Source organism: Pelophylax lessonae (genome assembly GCF_965119305.1).
Source record: "Pelophylax lessonae genome assembly, chromosome: 9".
NCBI classification, from domain to species: Eukaryota; Metazoa; Chordata; class Amphibia; order Anura; family Ranidae; genus Pelophylax; species Pelophylax lessonae.
In genome coordinates this window covers 30826427-30847973 of record NC_138776.1, presented here as the reverse complement: position 1 = coordinate 30847973, position 21547 = coordinate 30826427, and the positions used below count along the sequence as shown (strand labels likewise).

General features: G+C 45.3%; 1 protein-coding gene across 1 annotated transcript in view; it reads left to right on the top strand.

Annotated features, from left to right (window-relative positions):
- Nucleotides 1-21547, top strand: part of LOC309564199 (ovostatin-like) — a gene marked incomplete at its 5' end in the record, with an annotated part of 155628 nt that overhangs the window by 118421 nt on the left and 15660 nt on the right. Inside the window, 5 exons of the mRNA XM_082268829.1 lie at nt 4195-4275; nt 7947-8109; nt 8227-8444; nt 10396-10611; nt 18690-18817. Coding sequence (XP_082124955.1) covers nt 4195-4275; nt 7947-8109; nt 8227-8444; nt 10396-10611; nt 18690-18817 — 806 coding nt within the window. The remainder of the gene's footprint in view (nt 1-4194; nt 4276-7946; nt 8110-8226; nt 8445-10395; nt 10612-18689; nt 18818-21547) is intronic.

Below are 21547 nucleotides of genomic sequence, written 5' to 3'. Positions count from 1 at the left end.
TTTCAGAACCCCATTGAAATCAATGGGACCCAAACTTCGGTAATCAAAAAACACAATTTTGAAGCCCTAAAACACAATAAATGACCCTAAAAAGTGCCTAGGGTTCTGGGTCATGTCCCAGGGACTATTAATCACACAAAAAAAAAGTTCCTAAAAATTGACATTTTTTATAGAGAGCCAATTATTGAAAAAATTATTGAAAAAAAAAAGCGATTTCTTTGGATTTAGTGTCTGGAGGGTCTAAAAAGTGTACCTGTGATGTCTCAGCTCTGTAGCATGTCCAGCACCAGAAAAAAAAGTTTGTTTGTATTAGAATTGCAGTAGAGCAGGATAGTGGCTTCGCTATTTTCACACCCGGGTTTTTGGTGCAGGCATTTATAGGGCTTTTTTGTGGACGTGTTTGGAGGCAGGCATGACATCTGAACTTCTGTGTAGGGGTATATATACACACACACATGTATGTATATATACACATACACATATATAGGTGTGAAAGTAGCAGAACCCTATGCCTGCGCTAATGAAATAATTAACAGGCATAGGACTTCGCTCCTATCACCCTACACTAGATATCCCTTTCCTCACTCTAATAATTGCTAAACGACACTTTGAAGCAGGAGTAACAGAACTGCTTCCACTCTCTTCCACGTCCCTGTATTACAATGCTAGAGATTTGGCGGGGCTATGTTATATACTGGGGGGTGTATTCACTCATAGGTGTGCGCAGCCTATTGCATTAGGGTGTGCACCCCAAAACTCAAACTCACATGCGCACACATATATATATATACACATACACACGCAAACACCCTTATAAATAAATGTAAACAAACATTTAAATGTATCAAAACATTTTTTAAATGTATTAAATAAATAAATAAAACACTTTATTTTTGTAACTTATTACAACATTTAATTGTTTATAGTGGTTGAAGGGCAGTAAAATTCTGCTTTCGAAACATTCTTTTACCACCCCTCAACCGCTACCATCTTTTAGCTGTAGAGGCAGCAGCTGGGCTTGTTCATATGCCACAGCTGCAATTATATCCCCTGTTGCTTTCAGCAGGTGTAGAACCCACTGACTGTGACCCATTCAAATGAATGGTGGCATTCTGCAAGCGCCCCACAACCATGTGCAATGTAGAGTTCAATGGGTTAAAGCAGGTGGTGAGGAGGCAATACAATGCCTCTTCACCTCCTCTAAAATGCTCTCTGAAGATCAATCTGTTTGTGGATCGCTCTTCAGAAAACAAAGCATTTGTGAAGGAGCCGCTACATATTCCACAGTGGCCACAGTGCTCCCCTCACATCAGAGTCCTCCTTTACATCTGAGTCTACAGCATTTCCCCTAAAAGCAGAGTCAATAGTGTTTAGCCTATCACAGTTACCCCCCTTAAATCAAGGTTCCCAGAGAGCCTCCCTCACATCAGAATCCCCAGAGTTCCCCTTTACACTGGGAAATTGGATGTAAAGAGTACTGTGGACTCTGGTGTAAAGGAGGGAGCAGTATGGGGGGGCAGCATGATGGGAGAGGGAAAGCGTGATGGGAGGGGGGCAGTGGAGGGAAGTATGGGGGAACAGTGTGCCAGGAGGGGGTAGTATGATATGGGGGCAGCACAATTGGAGGGGACAGTGGAGGGCAGTACTGGGAGACAGTGTGCCAGGAGGGGTAGTATGGGGGTGCAACATGATGGGAGGGGGACAGCGTAATGGGAGGGGGCCAGTACTGGGGGAGTTTGCCAGGAGGGGGTAGTATGGGGGGCAGCAGGATGGGAGGGGACAGTATGGAGGGGAAAAAATAACAGGAGGGGGCAGTATGGGGGGCAACAGTGGGGGTATAGTGTGCCAAGAGGGGGCAGTAAGGGGGGAGGGCAGCATGATGGGAGGGGGCAGTATGGAGGGGACAAAATAAAAGGAGGGGGCAGTATGGGGGGGGCAGAGTGACAGTCACTAGGACACCAGGCTGGAACACTACACTCTGCTGTGGCAGACATTGCGTTTGTGTCTTACCAGGCAGAAGAGCCTAGGAGGCATTTCTAGCATTTCTCCTTTCATTTCAGCGGCAGGAACAGCATTGACAGAAGAGGCGGGAGCTGAAGCTGGAGTTGGGGGGCGGAGCTAGGAGGCAGTCCTAGGTACGGATGCTTGTCACCATCGTGGATAGCTAGCAGCAGTCTGGATAGGAGGTCCGATGGGACGGCATACACTAACAACCGATCCCGCTCCTGCAGCCACTGAAAGCCCTGCAGGAGTCAAGAAGTGAATAAGGAGATCGGTTCTCCTATATGCCGCCCCGCTGGCTCCCCTATCCAGCCTGATGCTAGCTGTCCCACTATCCAGGATGGTGACAAGTAGTCATCTGTACCTAGAACCGACACAGCAGTGAAGACAAATGTGACTGACAGGGGAGCTACAGGGGCGCCTTTCAGCACGGGGCCGGGTCGCACCCCTATTGTTTTGCCACTGTGATATTTGCTACCTCTATAGTCCAGCTACAGCATACCTGACAGCAGGCGGCGGATTGATATTCAGCTGTCAGTGATGCTGTAGCCGGAACTATAGAAGTAGCATCGGAAAATGCGGCCGCCTGCCTGCTTAATCCGCGGTCAGTGACTTCACATGTAGGAGGTACACAGCCGACAGACTCACAGCGCTGCCATTATACATTAGCAGAGGTGCTGAAATAGAGATTGATTCCCACACATTCTGCCAGCAAAAAAGCCCTGGGGTGTGCCAGATGTGCCTGGGCATTAGGGTGTGCCCAGGCACACCCGGCACACCCCGTGCGCACGCCTATGTATTCACTACTGATTGGCCTCTGGACCCCCTAGTCACTCCAATCACATTCCTAGCATCCTCCTGCCCCCTCAATTGGCTTTTACTGATGGTTCTGGTCCAATCACAGGCTTTTGAAGCCCAGTTCCTGTCCCATTGCATTTTGGTCGGTTCTGGTTGCCGAATTCCAAACTTTTTCAGCAAAAAGTCAATGTTCGGGTCGAACCGATGGTCGATCCGAACCGTTCGATCATCCCTAATCCTAACATCCTCTTAGCAACAGACAGCTAAGCTGCATTTTTACTGTTTCCCTAGCCACCCACCCAAAGCTCCAAAAGCAGCCGTATGAGGTATACACATGCTGCAACCCTAATGCTTTTATTATTGCTATAGTTATCCCCTCTATCACATTTCAGTTGACTGGGACCATGCTGCCAATGCCCCTCAACTGTGTGCAGTTTCCAGTTTTTCTTGTCCTTAAATATGTGGGGGGCCGCCAACTCGTGGCCATGATTCTATCAGGATACAAGAGAAATGGCCACACACCAAGCGATGGCTCACGATGAAAGGCTTTATTGAGCAAGGATGCAAGGCTCAGCAAAATGGATGGTAGACATGTTTCACACGACTCACAGCATGCTTGTTCCCTAACTGTGAAGTTCCAACTGCCTGAGCGGTGTACATCTCTTTCCCTGTGTCATGATTCCATCAGGTGATGCCTTTGGCTGAGTTATTGTGCATGCACAGAAACTTAGATAAGGGTGATCTGGGGACAAAGCTCAGGACATGGCAACCTCGGGACAGAGCATTGAGATGAAGGACTGTCCCGGTAAATCCAGGACAGTTGGCATCTACTGTAACCGCAGTGTGAAATCTTTGGTACTGCTGCCTTTCACTGCTAGTCTCAGGAGATTTGGTGATGCCACTACTGTGCTGTCCACTGTTCTCCTTGCTGGAGGCTCTGACATGCAGACGCAAAGCCTTGCCTTTACCATGTCCAATACTGGTGTCTGGTCCCGTATTTACTGAATATTGTGGACACCGCTTTCAGAACTCAGTTCCACTTATGAGGCGACACGACTCTGTACTACTTCGGGGGCGACTTGTGCATTACCATGCACCACGACTTCGGAGCGACTTGCAGGGACTTCACATAATGGAAGTCTATGCAAGTCGCTCCGAGGTCACCCCGAAGTAGTACAGGACCCTTTTTCTAAGTCGGAGCGACTTGTGTCGCTCCTATTAGAACGGGTCCTGTAGCGGTCAATGGACTGCGAGGGAGCGCGATTTGTCAGGCTGACAAGTCGCCTGACAAGTCGCGCTAGTGTGAACCGACTCTTACAGTGCGATTGCTATAAGCTTTGTATTATATATATTTTTATTGGATAAAACATTTAAACGTTTGTATTTCTTTCACAGGAGAACATTAATTTCACCATCCAGTTCAATGCCTTGGCGGCATCTATACTGCAGGAAATTTCTCTTAAATACAGTGCTGCAGTAAGTACATCATTTGCTGTAATATACTAAAAGCAGAAATTAAAGAAATTCCTAGTTTTTTCTATTAGAAAGCCGGATAATGGCGACACATACTAGGGGACAAAAATGTAAATTTGAAGTGCTTTTCCATGGCTCAAAGGTCCAGATATAACTTTATTCCAGTGAAGGTCAGGGGAACAATTCAAAAAATCCAAAGCATGTTGGAGGATTCAAAAGCTCCCCTTCATTAGGGCTTGATATTGAAATGGACTAGAAGCAAACTAGAGACCTTTAATGATATTTCTTCCAGTCTGATTAGAAGCACATGAAATCATGATTTGATAGACATCAAACACGATTTTGATCTTATGCATTTTCTCCTTACGACATGTAATATGACTAATTAGGCTTCTGCATATTATAGCATGGTCCTGTTCAGTATGAAACTGATTGCTATTCTCTTATACATTGGTGTAGCCATGTTATATTACGATATCTCCATTACAGAACTAATTATATACAGAACTAATTATAGTCTAATATATAATCTTGAGTCTACAACATCAAATGCACATATATTGTCAACAGCGGGTTTGGCATCAAGGGTGCTTTTGGAACCCTGAAATCCATTGGGCTTCCTTTGGATTGTCCCCTTTATTTTGCTTCTGATGTCCTCCAGCCTTTTTCAGCCATTTCCTGCCTATATGCACTCATTCTAGCAGCTGCTGCATTGCTTTGGATCAGCTTCCTTATGACGGTAACAGTAGACCATGTCTGGGCAATGTGTGTTCACATGACTGTTTGTAGCCTTCATTAAGGATGTAGTGACAGGGTGACAACACAGGACTAAAATTGAAAATTAATAGGAGGTTGTCACCCCCCAACAGGAAGTGTGGGACCTTTATGGCAAGATTAACAGGCATTATTTTGAGAACAGCTGCAGATTTAAAGTGGCATTCTAGGCACTTTTATTTAAATGCATTCCTGAATAGCCACAGAGATTATAAATCAACTTTGTGTGTAAATACCTTTACAAACCCTATTATTACCTTGTAAAGTAGCATTGACTTCATCACTGTGCTGTACATAGCCTGTTGTAGGGGGGCGCAACATGTCCACCCACTACAAGCTGCCTGAAGAACACTACAGGAGGGTCGGAGACAAGACCAGTCACTCTGCACAAGGAGAGAGCAGCAGTTACTGGTCTTTATTACAGGAAGTTCCACACTGGAATCCTGCACAGATCTCAAAAAAATACAAACCAAGATCCAAGTAACAAAACACATGGCTTTTGTGTTTAGACAATATTTATTTATCCTACATGTGACAATGGCACCCTTAGCCTCAGTTTGTGCAGATATTTTCCAGCTTGCAGGACAACAGTCTATGCACCAGCAGACTGAGAGTGATCATCACTGGACACTTGGGGTATTTATTCTGCTCTGCGGCTTATAAAAGCTGTAGCCCCCTTTCTGCAGTATAGACATCAAATTTAAATCTAGACATTTTGCCGCAGACTTGTGAGTTTTGGAGAACTGAGGATGGCACTGCGTGCAACTCTCCTCTTCTTCTTTTTCCTCCTTCTCAGTTTGGGGTCATCAGACTTCATTATCATCACAGGGCAGTTCAGCTTCAAATACATTGTAAAAAAACGATTGACATTTACAGGAGGTCAGCAATGGTCAAGCATATGAGATGTTTGTATGGCCTTGTGGTTTGCACTGCACTATATAGAACATTTTTTGAAACAGCAATATCGGTAATTTAAGGGTGCCATAACACACAGATCATAAAAATGTTTGTTTATTATACTTCAACATTAAAAATATATAAATACAAATGAATAATAAAAACAAGCATGGACTATCGAATACAAATTCTTATGTTGACAAATGCTCTTCACTTGACATGTTTAGCCAGTTGGCTTCTTCAGGAGCCGCAAAGCATTAAATATATTGTCACAACATCAATATTCAAAGGTTGATTTGCACTGATCCAAATTATTTGGTGGAGGGGGGATTATGGTGTGGGGTTGTTTTTCAGGGGTTGGGCTTGGCTCCTTAGTTGCAGTGAAAGGAATTCTTAAAGCATCAGTATAATAAGAGTCGGTTCACACTAGGCGACACGACTCCTTACTACTTCGGGGGCGACTTGTGCATTACAATGCACCACGACTTCGGAGCGACTTGCAGGGTTTTCACATAATAGAAGTCTATGCAAGTCGCTCCGAGGTCGCCCCGAAGTAGTACAGGACCCTTTTTCTAAGTCGGAGCGACTTGTGTCGCTCCTATTAGAACGGGTCCTGTTGCGGTCAATGGATCGCGAGGGAGCGCGACTTGTCAGACTGACAAGTCGCCTGACAAGTCGCGGCAATGTGAACCGGCTCTAAGACATTTTTAACAATTTAATACCCCCAACTTTGTGGGAACAGTTTGGGGATGGCCCCTTCTTGTTCCAACATGACTGCCCACCAGTGCACAAAGCAAGGTCCATAAAGACATGGATGAGCAAGTTTGGGGTGGAGGAACTTGACTGGCCTTCACAGAGTCATGACCTCAACTCGATAGAACACCTTTGGGATGAATTAGAGCGCAAACTGCGAGCCAGGCCTTCTCCTTCACATCAATGCCTGACCTCACAAATGTGCTTCCGAAAGAATGGTAAAACATTCCCATAGACCAGTGATGGCAAACCTTGGCACCCCAGATGTTTTGGAACTACATTTCACATGATGCTCAACTACACTGCAGAGTGCATGAGCATCATGGGAAATGTAGTTCCAAAACATCTGGGGTGCCAATGTTTACCATCACTGCCATAGACACACTCCTAAACCTTGTATCCCAGAAGAGTTGAAGCTGTTATAGCTGCAAAGGGTGGGCCAACTCAATATTGCACGCTACAGACTAAGACTGGGATGCCATTAAAATGTATGTGTGTGTAAAGGCAAGCATCCCAATACTTTTGCACTTTAGTGTATAATGCTTTACAGCTCCTGAAGAAGCCAACTGGCGAAACATGTCGAGCGAAGAGCATTTGTCAACAACATAAGAATTTGTATTTAATTCCTTGCTTGTTTTTAATTTTCCTTTGAATTTACATATTTTTAATGTTGAAGTATAATAAACAAACATTTTTATGATCTGTGTGTTATGGCACCTTTAGTCTCCTTTCACACTTGGAGTCCGTTGTTGTTTCTCAGCGGGGGATCAATCCGCCGATTCCCGCTGAGCAGGCGGATGGCAGCTCTCTCTCCGTGCTGTGTGCGGAGACACAGCTGTCAGGTCCCCGCTGTTCTCTATAGGGGAATCGGATAAGAACGGACCGCCCTGCCTGTCCCTTCTCATCCGATCCGCTGGACGGATGGAAAATAGGGTTTCCATCCATTCAGATTTGACGGATCGTATCGGATCAGATGTCAGCGGACATGTCTCCGCTGACATCCGATGCCCCATAGAGATGCATGGGGCATCCGTTCAGATCCGCCTGAAAAACTGACAGGCGGATCTGAACGGTCCGCTAGAGTGAAAGGGGCCTTAAAGTCCCATTATTGCTGTATCAAAATATGTTCTCCTCTGGAATGCAGGTCTCTTTGATCTCCAGTGTTGAGTGGTATATTTAAAAGTGTTGCACTACATAGAAAATAATCCAAGTGAAATGATTACATTGTAAAGTGCTGCTTTTCTTTCCAGGGACCGGTGTTAGAAGGTGTAAAGCGGTGTCTTAATAACGCGGACTTCAAAAGCCAGGATATTTTGACCCAATCTTACATGTTAAATGCCGCAGCTTCAGTTGGAGACTGGGTCAAGTGGCAGACCTACTACGATGTCCTGAAAGCTAAGGGCGTCAGCGACGGTAATATTCCTGGTTTAAATCCATAAGCAAGCCATAGATTATGCAATTTTCTTTCTTTAACCCCGAGTCACCTCTCTTCATGTTCCCTGTATAATAATTCAACCTTCTCATCTCTAGGTGACACACTTTATTGGAGGAATAACAACAAAGCCAAGTTTGTATTATATCAGTATTTCCCATCATCGAGTACTGGAGACGTCTTGATCACATCAAACATGCTGATAGGCATGACGAAACATCCAAGACCCAGTAAAGAGCTTTTAAACAAAATGGGCAGTGCAGCAAAATGGCTGTCTGGGCGAATGACCCGATATGGAGGTTTTTACGCTTCACAGGTAATAAAGATTTACTATATCATTGTGGCCAAAGATTTACAATGGTTGCCATGACACAGTAAAGCTTCTTAGAACCAGGGCTTTTTTTCAGCGGGAATGCGGGGGGATCGAAGTTCTGGCACCTCCAGAACTAAATGTATGTAATGGCAAGGGGTGCTGGGGTGTGCTGGAGGGTTGATTGATGCTGGCTAATAGGAAATCTATTGTTGCTGAAGGGGATCTACTTTTGCAGAGGATGGGGATCTATTGTTGCTGGGGAGGTGTTTTGTTGCTCATGGGGCATTTATTGTTGCTGGGGTGGGTCTTATGTTGTTTGGGGGTCAGTTGTTGCTGGGAGGGACTTATTATTGCGGGGGGGGGTCTTTGTTCCTGGCTGCTGGAGGGTTTATGGATGCTGGCTATTGGGGAATCTATTGTTGCTGGAGGGGATCTATTTGCTGCTGGAGGGGATCTATTTGTGCAGAGGAACAATTGTTGCAGAGGAAGTCTGCTGTTGCTGGTGGGGTATCTATTATTGCTGGGGTGGGTCTTATGTTGCAGGGGTCATTCATTGCTGGGAGGGATCTACTGTTGAGGGAAGGGTCTAATGTTCCTGGCTGCTCGAGGGTCTATTGATGCTGGATGTTGGGAGTCCACTGTTGCAGGGGTGGATCTATTGTCGCCGGGGTGTCCATTGTTGCTAGATCTATTATATTGCCTTTCTTGTTATCATTAATTCTCTAAAAGGGGTGGTACTGGGAGGTGGGTAAGAGGTAGAACTAAGGAACGGTGCTCGGAGGTGGGGTAGTGGCAAAGTCAAGGGGTGACTCAGAAGGGAGGAGTTCCTGCACCTATTCTCTGAGAAAAAAAGCCCTGCTTAGAACATAAAGCATCCACCTGTTCAACAACTTAAGCCCCGGAGGATTTGGCTGCTCAAAGACCAGGGCCTATTTTGCAATTCGGCACCGCGTGATTTTAACGGACAATTGCGCGGTCGAGCGACGCTGTACCCAAATGAAATTGACGTCCTTTTTTTCCCCACAAACAGAGCTTTCTTTTACTTTTTGCGCTATAAACAAAAAAAGAGCGACAATTTTGAAAAAATAACAATATTTTTCACATTTTTTTATATTTTTCCCCAAAAAAAAATGTAAAAATCAAAATTTTTTTAACATTTTAGGCCAATTTGTTTTCTGCTACCTATGTTTGGTAAAAAAAAATCGCAATAAGCGTATTTTGATTGGTTTGCGCAAAAGTTATTGCGTTTACTAACTACAGGAAAGATTTTTGTCATTTTTGTTGTTTTTTTTTTTTAACGAGTAATGGCGGCGATCTGCGATTTTTTTTGCGGGACTGCGACATTGCAGTGGACAAATCGGACCCTTGACTGACATTTTTGACACTTTTGGGGGTAACAGTGACATTTCTACAGTAATCAGTGCTATAAATATGCACTGTTACTGTAAAAATGACACTGGCAGGGAAGGAGTTAACTTTATTGGAGAGGGAGAGGTTAAGTGTGTCCCTAGGGGCGTGTTTCTAACTGTGCAGGGATGTGGCTTGTGATGTAACAGCAGAGATCTACGGTCCTACATAGCAGGGCCGTATGATCTCTGCTGTTACACAGGGGAGAATGACAGGCGGCTGTATTTACATTAGCCGCCTGCCTTTCTCCCTCCGTAACTGACGATCGTGAGTGACCGGCGGACATCGGGTCCGCCGGTCACTCGCACTGAGGTGTCCGTGAACGAGCGGGGGCGGGAGCGCACCTCCGGCGGCGCGCGCTCGCCCCCTATTGGCTCACAGGCTAGTGATGTACCGGTACGTCACTTTGCCTGCACGGGGCTGACCGCCGCAGTATATATACTTGCGGCGGTCGGCAAGTGGTTAAGTGGTTAAAAATCACAAATTGTCCTTTGAACTATTACAGTTTTCCTTTAAACTTTTCATCCGTTTCTTTTCTTCCTGGCAGCCTACATCATCGACCATTGAAGCTCTGACTCGCTTTGGACGGATGATTAATACCAACAAGACCAACGTCGTGGTTTCCTTACTTCAAAATAACAAGGAGGTTTTCAATGTGAAGATTAACAAACAAAACAGATTTTTAGTTCAGAGTAAGGAAATCACTCGACCTTTTGCGGCTTATAAATTCGTCGCCACCGGAACAGGCAGCCCTTTTCTTCAGGTAAGCTAGGCGCCATCACTAAGAAAAACAACTGTCTTGGAAAAGTCTTACTAGATATATACAAGAAATAATCCTCACCAATGCAACTAAAGGCTCATGTTGATTGGCTTTAATTATAAACTCAACTTCAATGTTAAAAACGCAACAATTGCATGACGCATTATTTAACGCAAATGCATCCATTGATGGAAATAAAGCAACCGTGGTCCTGCAGGCGGTTGCGTTTGTTCCCGCTGCACCAAAACCGTCACTATCGGCAGCTCGCCAATGCTCTCTAGTTGGGCCAGTTTACACTGGAAAATGCACAGGAAAGCGTCCGCATGCGGTTCAATGTGATGCGATTTGAGCCCATTCATTTTGAATGGGCATAAATCGCATTGCACCACACCAAAAGCAGTACATGCACAACTTTTGGAAACTGCGTTTGTGACCTGCCTTTGGCATGCCTCCCAACTTTGTGAGATGAGAACGAGGGACACCTATTAGAAAAAGTATGTATTTGTAGGACACCCCCCCCCCCCCGCCATACCTCCTTAAAGCGGAGTTCCAGCCTTTTCACTCACCTGTCCCACGGTCCAGCGATGTGGCCGCCCGAAGCCTCGATCCTCTTCCCTCTGGTCTCAGCGCCGGCGCCGGCATCACTGGTGTGGGCACCCGGCTGTGACAGTTTGCGGCTTCACAGCTGGGTACGCACTGCGCATGCGCGAGTTGCGGTGCACGTCTTGATTGGCCGGCAATCTTCTGGGACCTCTGACGTGTCCCAGAAGATTGCAGGGAGGGAGGGGGAGAGGAGAACTTCCGTTCAGGGTGCCGCGGCACTCCGAGCGGAAGTGGGAGCGGGTACCTGTCAAAATAGGTACCCGCTCCCCCCCCCCCAAAAAAAAATGACATGCCAAATGTGGCATGTCAGGGGGTTATTAGTACCTAAAACGGAAGTTCCACTTTTGAGAGGAACTCCGCTTTAAGGGCTCTTTCACACAGCCCGTCCATCGGACGCACTCCGTTTATCTCAGTGGGGGAGCAGGAGGATGACAGCTGTTCTCCATGCTGTGTGCGGAGACACAGCTGGCAGTTCCCCATGCATCTCTATGGGGGAGTCGGATGATAATGAACCGTCGGCTCGTTCTCATCCGATCCGCTGGACGGATGGAAAATAGGGTTTCCAGATTTGACGGATCGGATGTCAGCGGACATGTCTCCGCTGACATCCGATGCCCCATAGACATGCATGGGGGGACCGTTCAGATCCGCCAAAAAACGGACAGGTGGATCTGAACGGTCCGCCTGTGTGAAAGGAGCCTAAAGGAGAATTATATATAAAGGCTTTTTTTGTCACTATTTTCCCTTATATTGACTTTTGTCATTTACTGTACAAATGCAGCAATTTAGAAATTGGATGGAGGTTTAGCACTGGGAAACACTTTTTGAAAGATAAAAAGTACATTTTATATACGACTATACAGATCAGACCAAAATGAGGGACAAATAAGGAGGAAAGTGGGACAGAGGGACTTTTTTCCAAATCAGGGACAGTCCCTCCAAATCGGGGACAGTCTCTCCAAATCAGGGACAGTCCCTCCAAATCAGGGAAAGTCCCTCCAAATCGGTGACAGTCCCTCCAAATCGGTGACAGTCCCTCCAAATCAGGGACAGTCCCTCCAAATCGGTGACAGTCTCTCCAAATCGGGGACAGTCCCTCCAAATCAGGGACAGTTGGGAGCTATGGTTTGGGGTGTCATTATCTTAAAATTGACACCCATTGCAACTGCAGTGCATCTTTAACGTGATGCGGGAAACAGTAATGTGAACGGTAATGCCGGCGCCTCCCAGCCCTTTAACGGGTTTGTGATGCCAGGAGGCGGGACGAGGTTTATGAAAATGTGACCGCCGTGATTGGCTGTCACAGTGGTCACATGATCGTAAAGTCTATCGCAAGTAGTGTGTGGGAGCTTTCTGTTAGGCGCCGGTAACTGTGCCGGAAGCGCGCTCTTTGCACAGGTTTGTTTACATTTTGGCACGCAAATATGCGGCCTCTCTGCATATTTGCACATTGTTGGTGCCAAAAGGTTAAAGCAGAACTACCTATATCAGAGCACCACAAACCAAAAATGCTATTTAATTCATTTTTAATATTCAAAGCAAACTCCACCATCCATCCATGTCTCCATGCTTTATTTTTTTGGGAATTCACTTTGAAAAACACCCCTCCTAGAATTTCTAGCCATGGACATCTTGAGTAAGGGCAAATGATTCATGTAGAATTTGCTTTCGGGAATCCATCTGCCCTTAGCTCAGACATGAAAGCCTCCTGGGATGTATGACATCATTTTGGCCTAGGTCAAGAAGCAGCTGAAGAAATGTAAAAAAAAAAGTTTAACACAAGTAAATACAATATACCTTATACATACAGTGGGTACGGAAAGTATTCAGACCCCCTTAAATTTTTCACTCTTTGTTATATTGCAGCCATTTGCTAAAATCATTTAAGTTCATTCTTCTTCCTCATGAATGTACACATAGCACCCCATACTGACAGAAAAACACAGAATTGTTGACATTGTTGCAGATTTATTAAAAAAGAAAAACTGAAATATCACATGGTCCTAAGTATTCAGACCCTTTGCTGTGACACTCATATATTTAACTCAGGTGCTTTCCATTTCTTCTGATCATCCTTGAGATGGTTCTACACCTTCATTTGAGTCCAGCTGTGTTTGATTATACTGATTGGACTTGATTAGGAAAGCCACACGCCTGTCTATATAAGACCTTCCAGATCACAATGCATGTCAGAGCAAATGAGAATCATGAGGTCAAAGGAACTGCCTGAAGAGCTCAGAGACAGAATTGTAGCAAGGCACAGATCTGGCCAATGTTACAAAAAGATTTCTGCTGCACTTAAGGTTCCTAAGAGCACAGTGGCCTCCATAATCCTCAAATGGAAGACGTTTGGGACGACCAGAACCCTTCCTAGAGCTGGCCATCCGGCCAAACTGAGCTATCGGGGGAGAAGAGCCTTGGTGAGAGAGGTAAAGAAGAACCCAAAGATCACTGTAGCTGAGCTCCAGAGATGCAGTCAGGAGATGGGAGAAAGTTGTAGAAAGTCAACCATCACTGCAGCCCTCCACCAGTCGGGGCTTTATGGCAGAGTGGCCCGACGGAAGCCTCTCCTCAGTGTAAGAACATGAAAGCCCGCATGGAGTTTGCTAAAAAACACCTGAAGGACTCCAAGATGGTGAGAAATAAGATTCTCTGGTCTGATGAGACCAAAATAGAACTTTTTGGCCTTAATTATAAGCGGTATGTGTGGAGAAAACCAGGCACTGCTCATCACCTGTCCAATACAGTCCCAACAGTGAAGCATGGTGGTGGCAGCATCATGCTGTGGGGGTGTTTTTCAGCTGCAGGGACAGGACGACTGGTTGCAATCGAGGGAAAGATGAATGCGGCCAAGTACAGGGATATCCTGGACAAAAACCTTCTCCAGAGTGCTCTGGACCTCAGACTGGGTCGAAGGTTTACCTTCCAACAAGACAATGACCCTAAGCACACAGCTAAAATAACGAAGGAGTGGCTTCACAACAACTCCGTGACTGTTCTTGAATGGCCCAGCCAGAGCCCTGACTTAAACCCAATTGAGCATCTCTGGAGAGACCTAAAAATGGCTGTCCACCAACGTTTACCATCCAACCTGACAGAACTGGAGAGGATCTGCAAGGAGGAATGGCAGAGGATCCCCAAATCCAGGTGTGAAAGACTTGTTGCATCTTTCCCAAAAAGACTCCTGGCTGTATTAGATCAAAAGGGGGCTTCTACTAAATACTGAGCAAAGGGTCTGAATACTTAGGACCATGTGATATTTCAGTTTTTCTTTTTTAATAAATCTGCAACAATGTCAACAATTCTGTGTTTTTCTGTCAGTATGGGGTGCTATGTGTACATTCATGAGGAAGAAGAATGAACTTAAATGATTTTAGCAAATGGCTGCAATATAACAAAGAGTGAAAAATTTAAGGGGGTCTGAATACTTTCCGTACCCACTGTATATACATATATACCTTCCTATCAATTTACTAAAACTGGCAGCATAAGGATTAAAAATAGTCAGTGTTGATTAAGAGACAATGAAATTCTGTTTTAAATACAATGAAATGGCGACAACCAATAGGAGCCTTTACTCTTGCAAAAATATAGGAATTCCTGTAAATCCATAGTCATAACAAATTTGGCCAATGCTTCTGGACTGTGTTTCGTCCCAACACATATGTGCAGCAGTAAAAGGATGGGCTATAACGTCCACATATATGTCCCTGGGGGGCACGCCCACAGCACAAATACGGAGCTGTCAAAGACAGCTCTCAGTCTGGGCTAAAAATCAGCAATCGCTTTTAATCATGTGATCAATTCTGTGCCAATTCTTCCCAAACTGTTTAAAGAGATACCAGGTGAGGTGGGTAGGGGTTAAGTTGATGCGGTGTCATCCATTTGCAGTTAAGCTGGCCATACGCTTTGTAGAACTTCACTTGAAATTTCGATTTACTAATTGTTAGTGGGGACAAATCGGTCATAGTGATGAGAAAATTCAAGAGAGCAGGATGGGAAATTTTTCTACGATGAACAAATTTCAAAGAGTGTATGTGGTTTTTCTTTGGGAAATTACATTCATTCCAACATTCAACATCCCTCTTCCCCTCCCCCATCCTCACTCCTCCTTTATCCCCCCTATTTCCCCGTTCACAAGGGATGATTAGCTCTGTGCTGGTCCGCCTTTTATCGGCACAGGGATACACAGGTGGTGCGTGCTTCCCCATGCTGGCATCCCATTTAAGTCTATTGGGACACGCGGTTGCACAGGCAAAGCCGCTGTGTCTCTATGAAGCACCCCTTTGACAACCCAGTTTTATTGCAGAATGATGGAGGTGAGGGTTAGGGGTCCCAGATACCATAGCAGATCACTTAGAGACCCTCCAGATCAATGTCCAGCTTCACAGTCCAAGAACCTTTGAGCCGACCCGTCCATAGTAATGAGAAAATTAAAATTCAAAGGAGCGGGATGGGAAATTCTTCTACAATGAACAAATTTCAAAGAGTGTATGTGGTTTTTCTTTGGGAAATTACATTCATTCCAACATTCAACATCCCTCTTCCCCTCCCCCATCCTCAATTCTTCTTTATCTCCCCTATGGCCCCGTTCACAAGGGCTGATTAGCTCTGTGCTGGTCTGCCTTTTATTGCCACAGGGATAAACAGGTGGTGCGTGCATCCCCGTGCTGGCATCCCATTTAGGTCTATTGGGACACACGGTTGCACAGACAAAGCCACTGTGTCTCTATGTAGCACCCCTCTGACATCCCAAAGGCAGGATGGCACCTCCAGAGGGCAGGGGCGGGATAGCATTCCACCCCAGGACTGAGTCTATGCCTAAAATGAGGAAACTGGGAAAGGATATTGGGTACCAGTGACTTTTGTCTTTTCAGAGTAATTTAGCAGAATGATGAAGGAGGTGAGGGTTAGCTTAGGGGTCCCAGATATCATAACAGATCACTTACAGACCCTCCAGATCAATGTCCAGCTTCAAAGTCCCAGAACGTTTGAGCTGACCCGGCCATAGTGATGAGAAAATTCAAAGGAGCAGGATGGGAAATTTTTCTACAATGAACAAATTTCAAAGAGTGTATGTGGTTTTTCTTTTGGAAATTACATTAATTCCAACATTCAACATCCCTCTTCCCTCCCCCATCCTCAATTCTTCTTTATCCCCCCTATTGCCCCGTTCACAAGGGATGATTAGATCTGTGCTGGTCTGCCTTTTATTGCCACGGGGATACACAGGTGGTGCTTGCTTCCCCGTGCTGGCATCCCATTTAAGTCTATTGGGACATGTGGTTGCACAGACAAAGCCACTGTGTCTCTGTGTAGCACCCCTCTGACATCCCAAAGGCAGGATGGCACCTCCAGAGGAAAGGGGTGTGCTAGCAATTTACCCCAGGACTGAGTCCATGCCTAAAATTATGGGGACTGAGAAAGGATATTGGGTACCAGTGACTTTTGTCTTTTCAGAGTGTTATTGCAGAATGATGGAGGTGAGGGTTAGGGGTCTCAGATACCGTACCGTAGCAGATCACTTGCAGACCCTCCGGATCAATGTCCAGCTTCACAGTGCCAGAACCTTTGAGCCGACCTGTCCATAATGATGAAAAAATTAAAAGTAGCAGGATGGGAAATTTTTCTACAATGAACAAATTTTAAAGACTTCATGTAGTTTTGGGAAATTACAATTTCAAAATCCCTCTCCCCCTCCCCCATCCTCCCTTCTTCTTTATCCCTCCTATGGCCCTGTTCACAAGAGCCGATTAGGTCTGTTTTGGCCTGCCTTTTACCGCCATAGGGATACACAGGTGCTTCGTGCATCACTGAGCTGGAATTCCATTTAAGTCTATTGGGACACGTGGTTGCACAGACACAGCTACTGTGTCTCTATGTAGCACCCCTCTGACATCCCAAAAAGAGGATGGCACCTCCAGAGGCCAGGGGCGTGCTAGCATTTCACCCCAGGACTGAGTCTATGCCTAAAATGAAGGGACTGAGAAAGAATATTGGGTGCCAGTGACTTTTGTCTTCTCAGAGTTTTATTGCAGAATAATGAAGAAGGTGAGAGTTAGGGGTCCCAGATACCATAGCAGATCACTTACAAACCCTCCAGATCAATGCCCAGCTTCACAGTGTCAGAAACTTTAGGCTGACCCAGAAACACTGTAAGCATGTTCCCAAACTTCAGTGCATCCCCCAAGAGAGTCACCTGGCCCTTATGAGAGACCTGCCTTCTTCCTGGCTCTCTCAAGAAATGGGCCTCCCCTGAGTCTCCTCCTTGGCACAGCCTCCCCCACACCAAGCAGGACAGCTTCAGGACCACTTCATCACACGTTAGGCCCCAAAACACAAAACAGACTTTTGGGACTGCAGAGCTCATTCCAACAGCACCTCCCCAGGCCTAAGCCCAGGGGAAGAGAGAGAGAGCACATGGCCTGTCCCAAATGTTTATATCCTCACCCAGTATGCACCAGTGGCCTAAACCTCCTACTGGATTGGCAGAAGGAAATATAAATATCCATAACTTAGCTTTGTTTGTGAAATCTCATACTATGACCATTGATACCAGTGACGTCTACTGGCGACAGTGAGAATTCACAAGCCAACTTAAAGCAGAGCTCCACTCAAAAGGTGAAGCTCTGTTTGTTCACACCATCCCCCCCCCCCCCTCCACTGCCACATTTGGCACTTTTTGGGGGGGAGGGGAGCGGGTTCCAGGTTTTAACAGGTACCCACTCCCAATTCCGGGTAAGATCGCCACGGAAATCTACGAAGATGTCTGGCCCCTCCTTTCCCCCTGCTGCCTTCTGGGGGACACACAGGTCCCAGAAGATGGCAGGACCATTCAGAAAGCACGGCACGACTCGCACATGCACAGTAAGAAACCGGCTGTGAAGCCTTCAGGCTTTACTGCTGGTTTCCCTTAGTGAAGATGCCAGCACCTTCACCCAAAGCCGATTGAAGAATCGGCTCGGGTGCTGACATCGCTGGATCCCTGGACAGGTAAATGTCCTTATGTTAAAAGTCAGCAGCTACAGTATTTGTAGCTGTTGACTTTTATTTTTTGGGGAGACTCGAGTTTCTCTTTAAGCTAAGAGAAAAACTTGGTGAAAAAAGTATACAATCAGTCTGAGATAACTACAGCCCAGCCAACAACTAAATTGACATAGAAGCCCCTGTTTAGGAAAAGGGGGCTACACTATATGACATGCAAGTGCGTGTGATCCCGATCTCACCTTGTGTACGCTCGGGGACTAACAACCGTGTCTGTGCAGCCGCATGCCCCAAAAAACTAAAATGGGACACCGGTACGGGGATGAGCTAATCGTCCCGTGTAAATGGGGTTTCGTTCTCTCTTTCTACTACTTTATCTCTTTTTTTCTCTCACTCTCTCATGTATCCCCCTCTCTCTCCTTCTTTGTCTCTCTCTCTCTCCTTTATCTCTAGCCCTTTTTTTTATGTTTCCTTTACGCTCTCTCTCTTTTCAGCTTTCGACTTCCTACAACACAAAGATTGCTAAAGGAGAAGATTCTGCTTTTGAAGTGACTGCCCAGGCAACAGCATTGGATTGCTTCGGTGGGGTAGCAAGAAAGGTCGATGTTGCAGTTTCTATCAGGTACCTTTGTAGACAAATATAGACAACGTGTTTCAGGGCCTACCTGATTCCCCTTTATCAGGGTCTGGGAGTTGGGATAAAGCTGTACTGAGAACAGGTATCCTGAGGTAGATATTTCTAGCATGAATTAGAAAAAAAATAAAATAAAACATTAACCACTTGCCGACCGCCGCAAGTACATTTACTGCGGCGATCAGCCCTGTGCAGGCAAAGTGACGTAGTACTACGTCACTCGCCTGAGAGCCTCTAGGGGGTGAGCCCCCGCTCGTTCCCTGACATGTCCGCGCGTGTGACCGGCGGACCCGATGTCTGCCGGTCACTCGCGATCTCCGGGTGGAGAGGGAGAAGGGCAGGCGGCTAATGTAAACAAAGCCGCCTGTCATTCTCCCTGATCTAACTACAAAGATCATACGATCCTGCTATGTAGGATCATATGTCTCTGTGGTTACATCACTAGCCACACCCCTGTACAGTTAGAAGCATGCCCCTAGGGACACACTTAACCCCTGCATCACCAATAAGGTTAACCCCTCCCTGCCAGTGTCATTTTTACAGTAACAATGCATATATATAGCACTGATTACTGTAGTAATGTCACTGGTACCCCCAAAAGTGTCAAAAATGTCAGTCAAGGGTCCGATCTGTCCGCCGCAATGTCACAGTCCCGCAAATAAATTTGCAGATCGCCGCCATTACTCGTTAAAAAAAAAAAACAATAAAAATGACAAAATCTTTCCCTTAGTTAGTAAACGCAATAACTTTTGTGCAAACCAATCAAAATACGCTTATTGCTATTTTTTTACCAAACATATATAACAGAAAACAAATTGGCCTAAAATGTTAAAAAATTTTGATTTTTACATTTTTTTGGGGGAATTTCATATAAAAAAATGTGAAAAATATTGTTATTTTTTCAAAATTGTCGCTCTTTTTTTGTTTATAGCGCAAAAAGTAAAAATCGCAGAGGTGATCAAATACCACCAAAAGAAAGCTCTGTTTGTGGGAAAAAAAGACATCAATTTCATTTGGGTACAGCGTCACACGACCGCGCAATTTTCCATTAAAGTCACACAGTGCCGAATCGCAAAATAGGGCCTGGTCTTTGGGCAGCCAAATCCTCCGGGGCTTAAGTGGTTAAAAACCAATTTTATTTAAGACCAAAGAAAATGTTCTACTTTAGGCGGGGTTCGCACTATTTGCCGAACAGCTCGCAGTAGGGGGTTTGGTGTGTTCCTGTTCACTGTTTTAGGGGTGAATTAGGTCAGAATTTTTGCATGAATTGAAATGGAGCCAAAGACACACAGGACCCTTCTGCAGTGCGCTCCGTGGGCGTCCCGGAGATGTGTAAACCGGGTCCATTGTAATCCGGTCACACTCTCCTGTCATGCGAATTGGATGCGGGGAATCCCGCATTCGGTTTGCTTAAGTGTGAACCCAGCCTTAAAGTAGATCTTAGTACCCCCATGGAGTTTTTCTAATGTTAACCTGGACTTAAAATTGGTTAAAAGGGAGTTAATTTTGTTAGTTTATAGTGCCTACTATTAACTGATTGGAATTGTTCTTTTGTTTTCATAGAACATTGAGTAAATGTAAAGTGTATGACTACCTTTTTTTTGTTTTAGATAGAGCGGGGAAGGATTAGAGGCCCTGTCAGGGTTTTATTGTTGCTGAAGAGGGAAGCCGCTCAGCTGAAACAAAGCACTCCGGTGCAGGTCAGATCCGCCATCCAGGACTGTCTCAAACCAAGGAAATTGGACCGCACTCAGAAGTAGATGAAATCAGAAATATCCTTTAATCCTCATGAATAAATCCATACAGACAGTGCATCAAAGGACATGCGACAGGTTGACGCGTTTCACGATACAGAGGATCGCTTATTCATAACCACACCATGGATATTTCTGATTTCATCTACTTCTGAGTGCGGTCCAATTTCCTTGGTTTGAGAGGGTTTAATTGTTGTCTGGGTCCCTGCCAGATGATTCAGTCTCTCTGTTTTTCCTGATGGCCACTGCAACAGTAAAAATGACAGGAAATATCAACATATATACAACTTTTTACAGCTGTCATCAGATAATGACATGAGGGGAGATCTGTTCCATTGTCAAATATCTATGAAGAAATTCATTGACAACAGCAAGCCACTTTTTTTTTTGTTACTGTGGTGCAGTGTGAAAAAATTGAACACCAAAGGTGAACACACACAAAACTACAATTAGAGTGTGCTGTATTGTCCCTTCCCAAAGAGAAAAGGGGTGCAAGACTCCTGATGTGGGGGTACAGCACAGCCGCCGAAAAGGCCTGGCAGACCCTACTTCTTACGATCAGCCTAACTTACATACGTCTTTCAAATCTCCCATGTTAATAGAGTAAAGCCCTGTACACACGATCAGATGATCGAACGATCTGTCATCCGTTTTTTGTGGCATGCTAGTCTGATGTGGAAAGTGAAGAGGTTTTGTTTCTTTTACGAATTTTCCCGTACAACAGAATTCTGCTTCAGAAGTGATGTCATGTGTTGGATTGCTTTGTATGTGTTCTTTCATCTCTGAGCATGCCTAGTCTTGCTCTTAAGATTTTTTTCCGTCTAAATCTGTACTAATGAGACAAAAATTGGACGTTGTATCACGGACAACAAAAATTATATAGCCTGCAGATCAGGATTTTGTCAGCCGAAAAGTCGGAGTCGGCTGTCGAAAGCACCATACTAACAATCTTAAGATCGGTCGT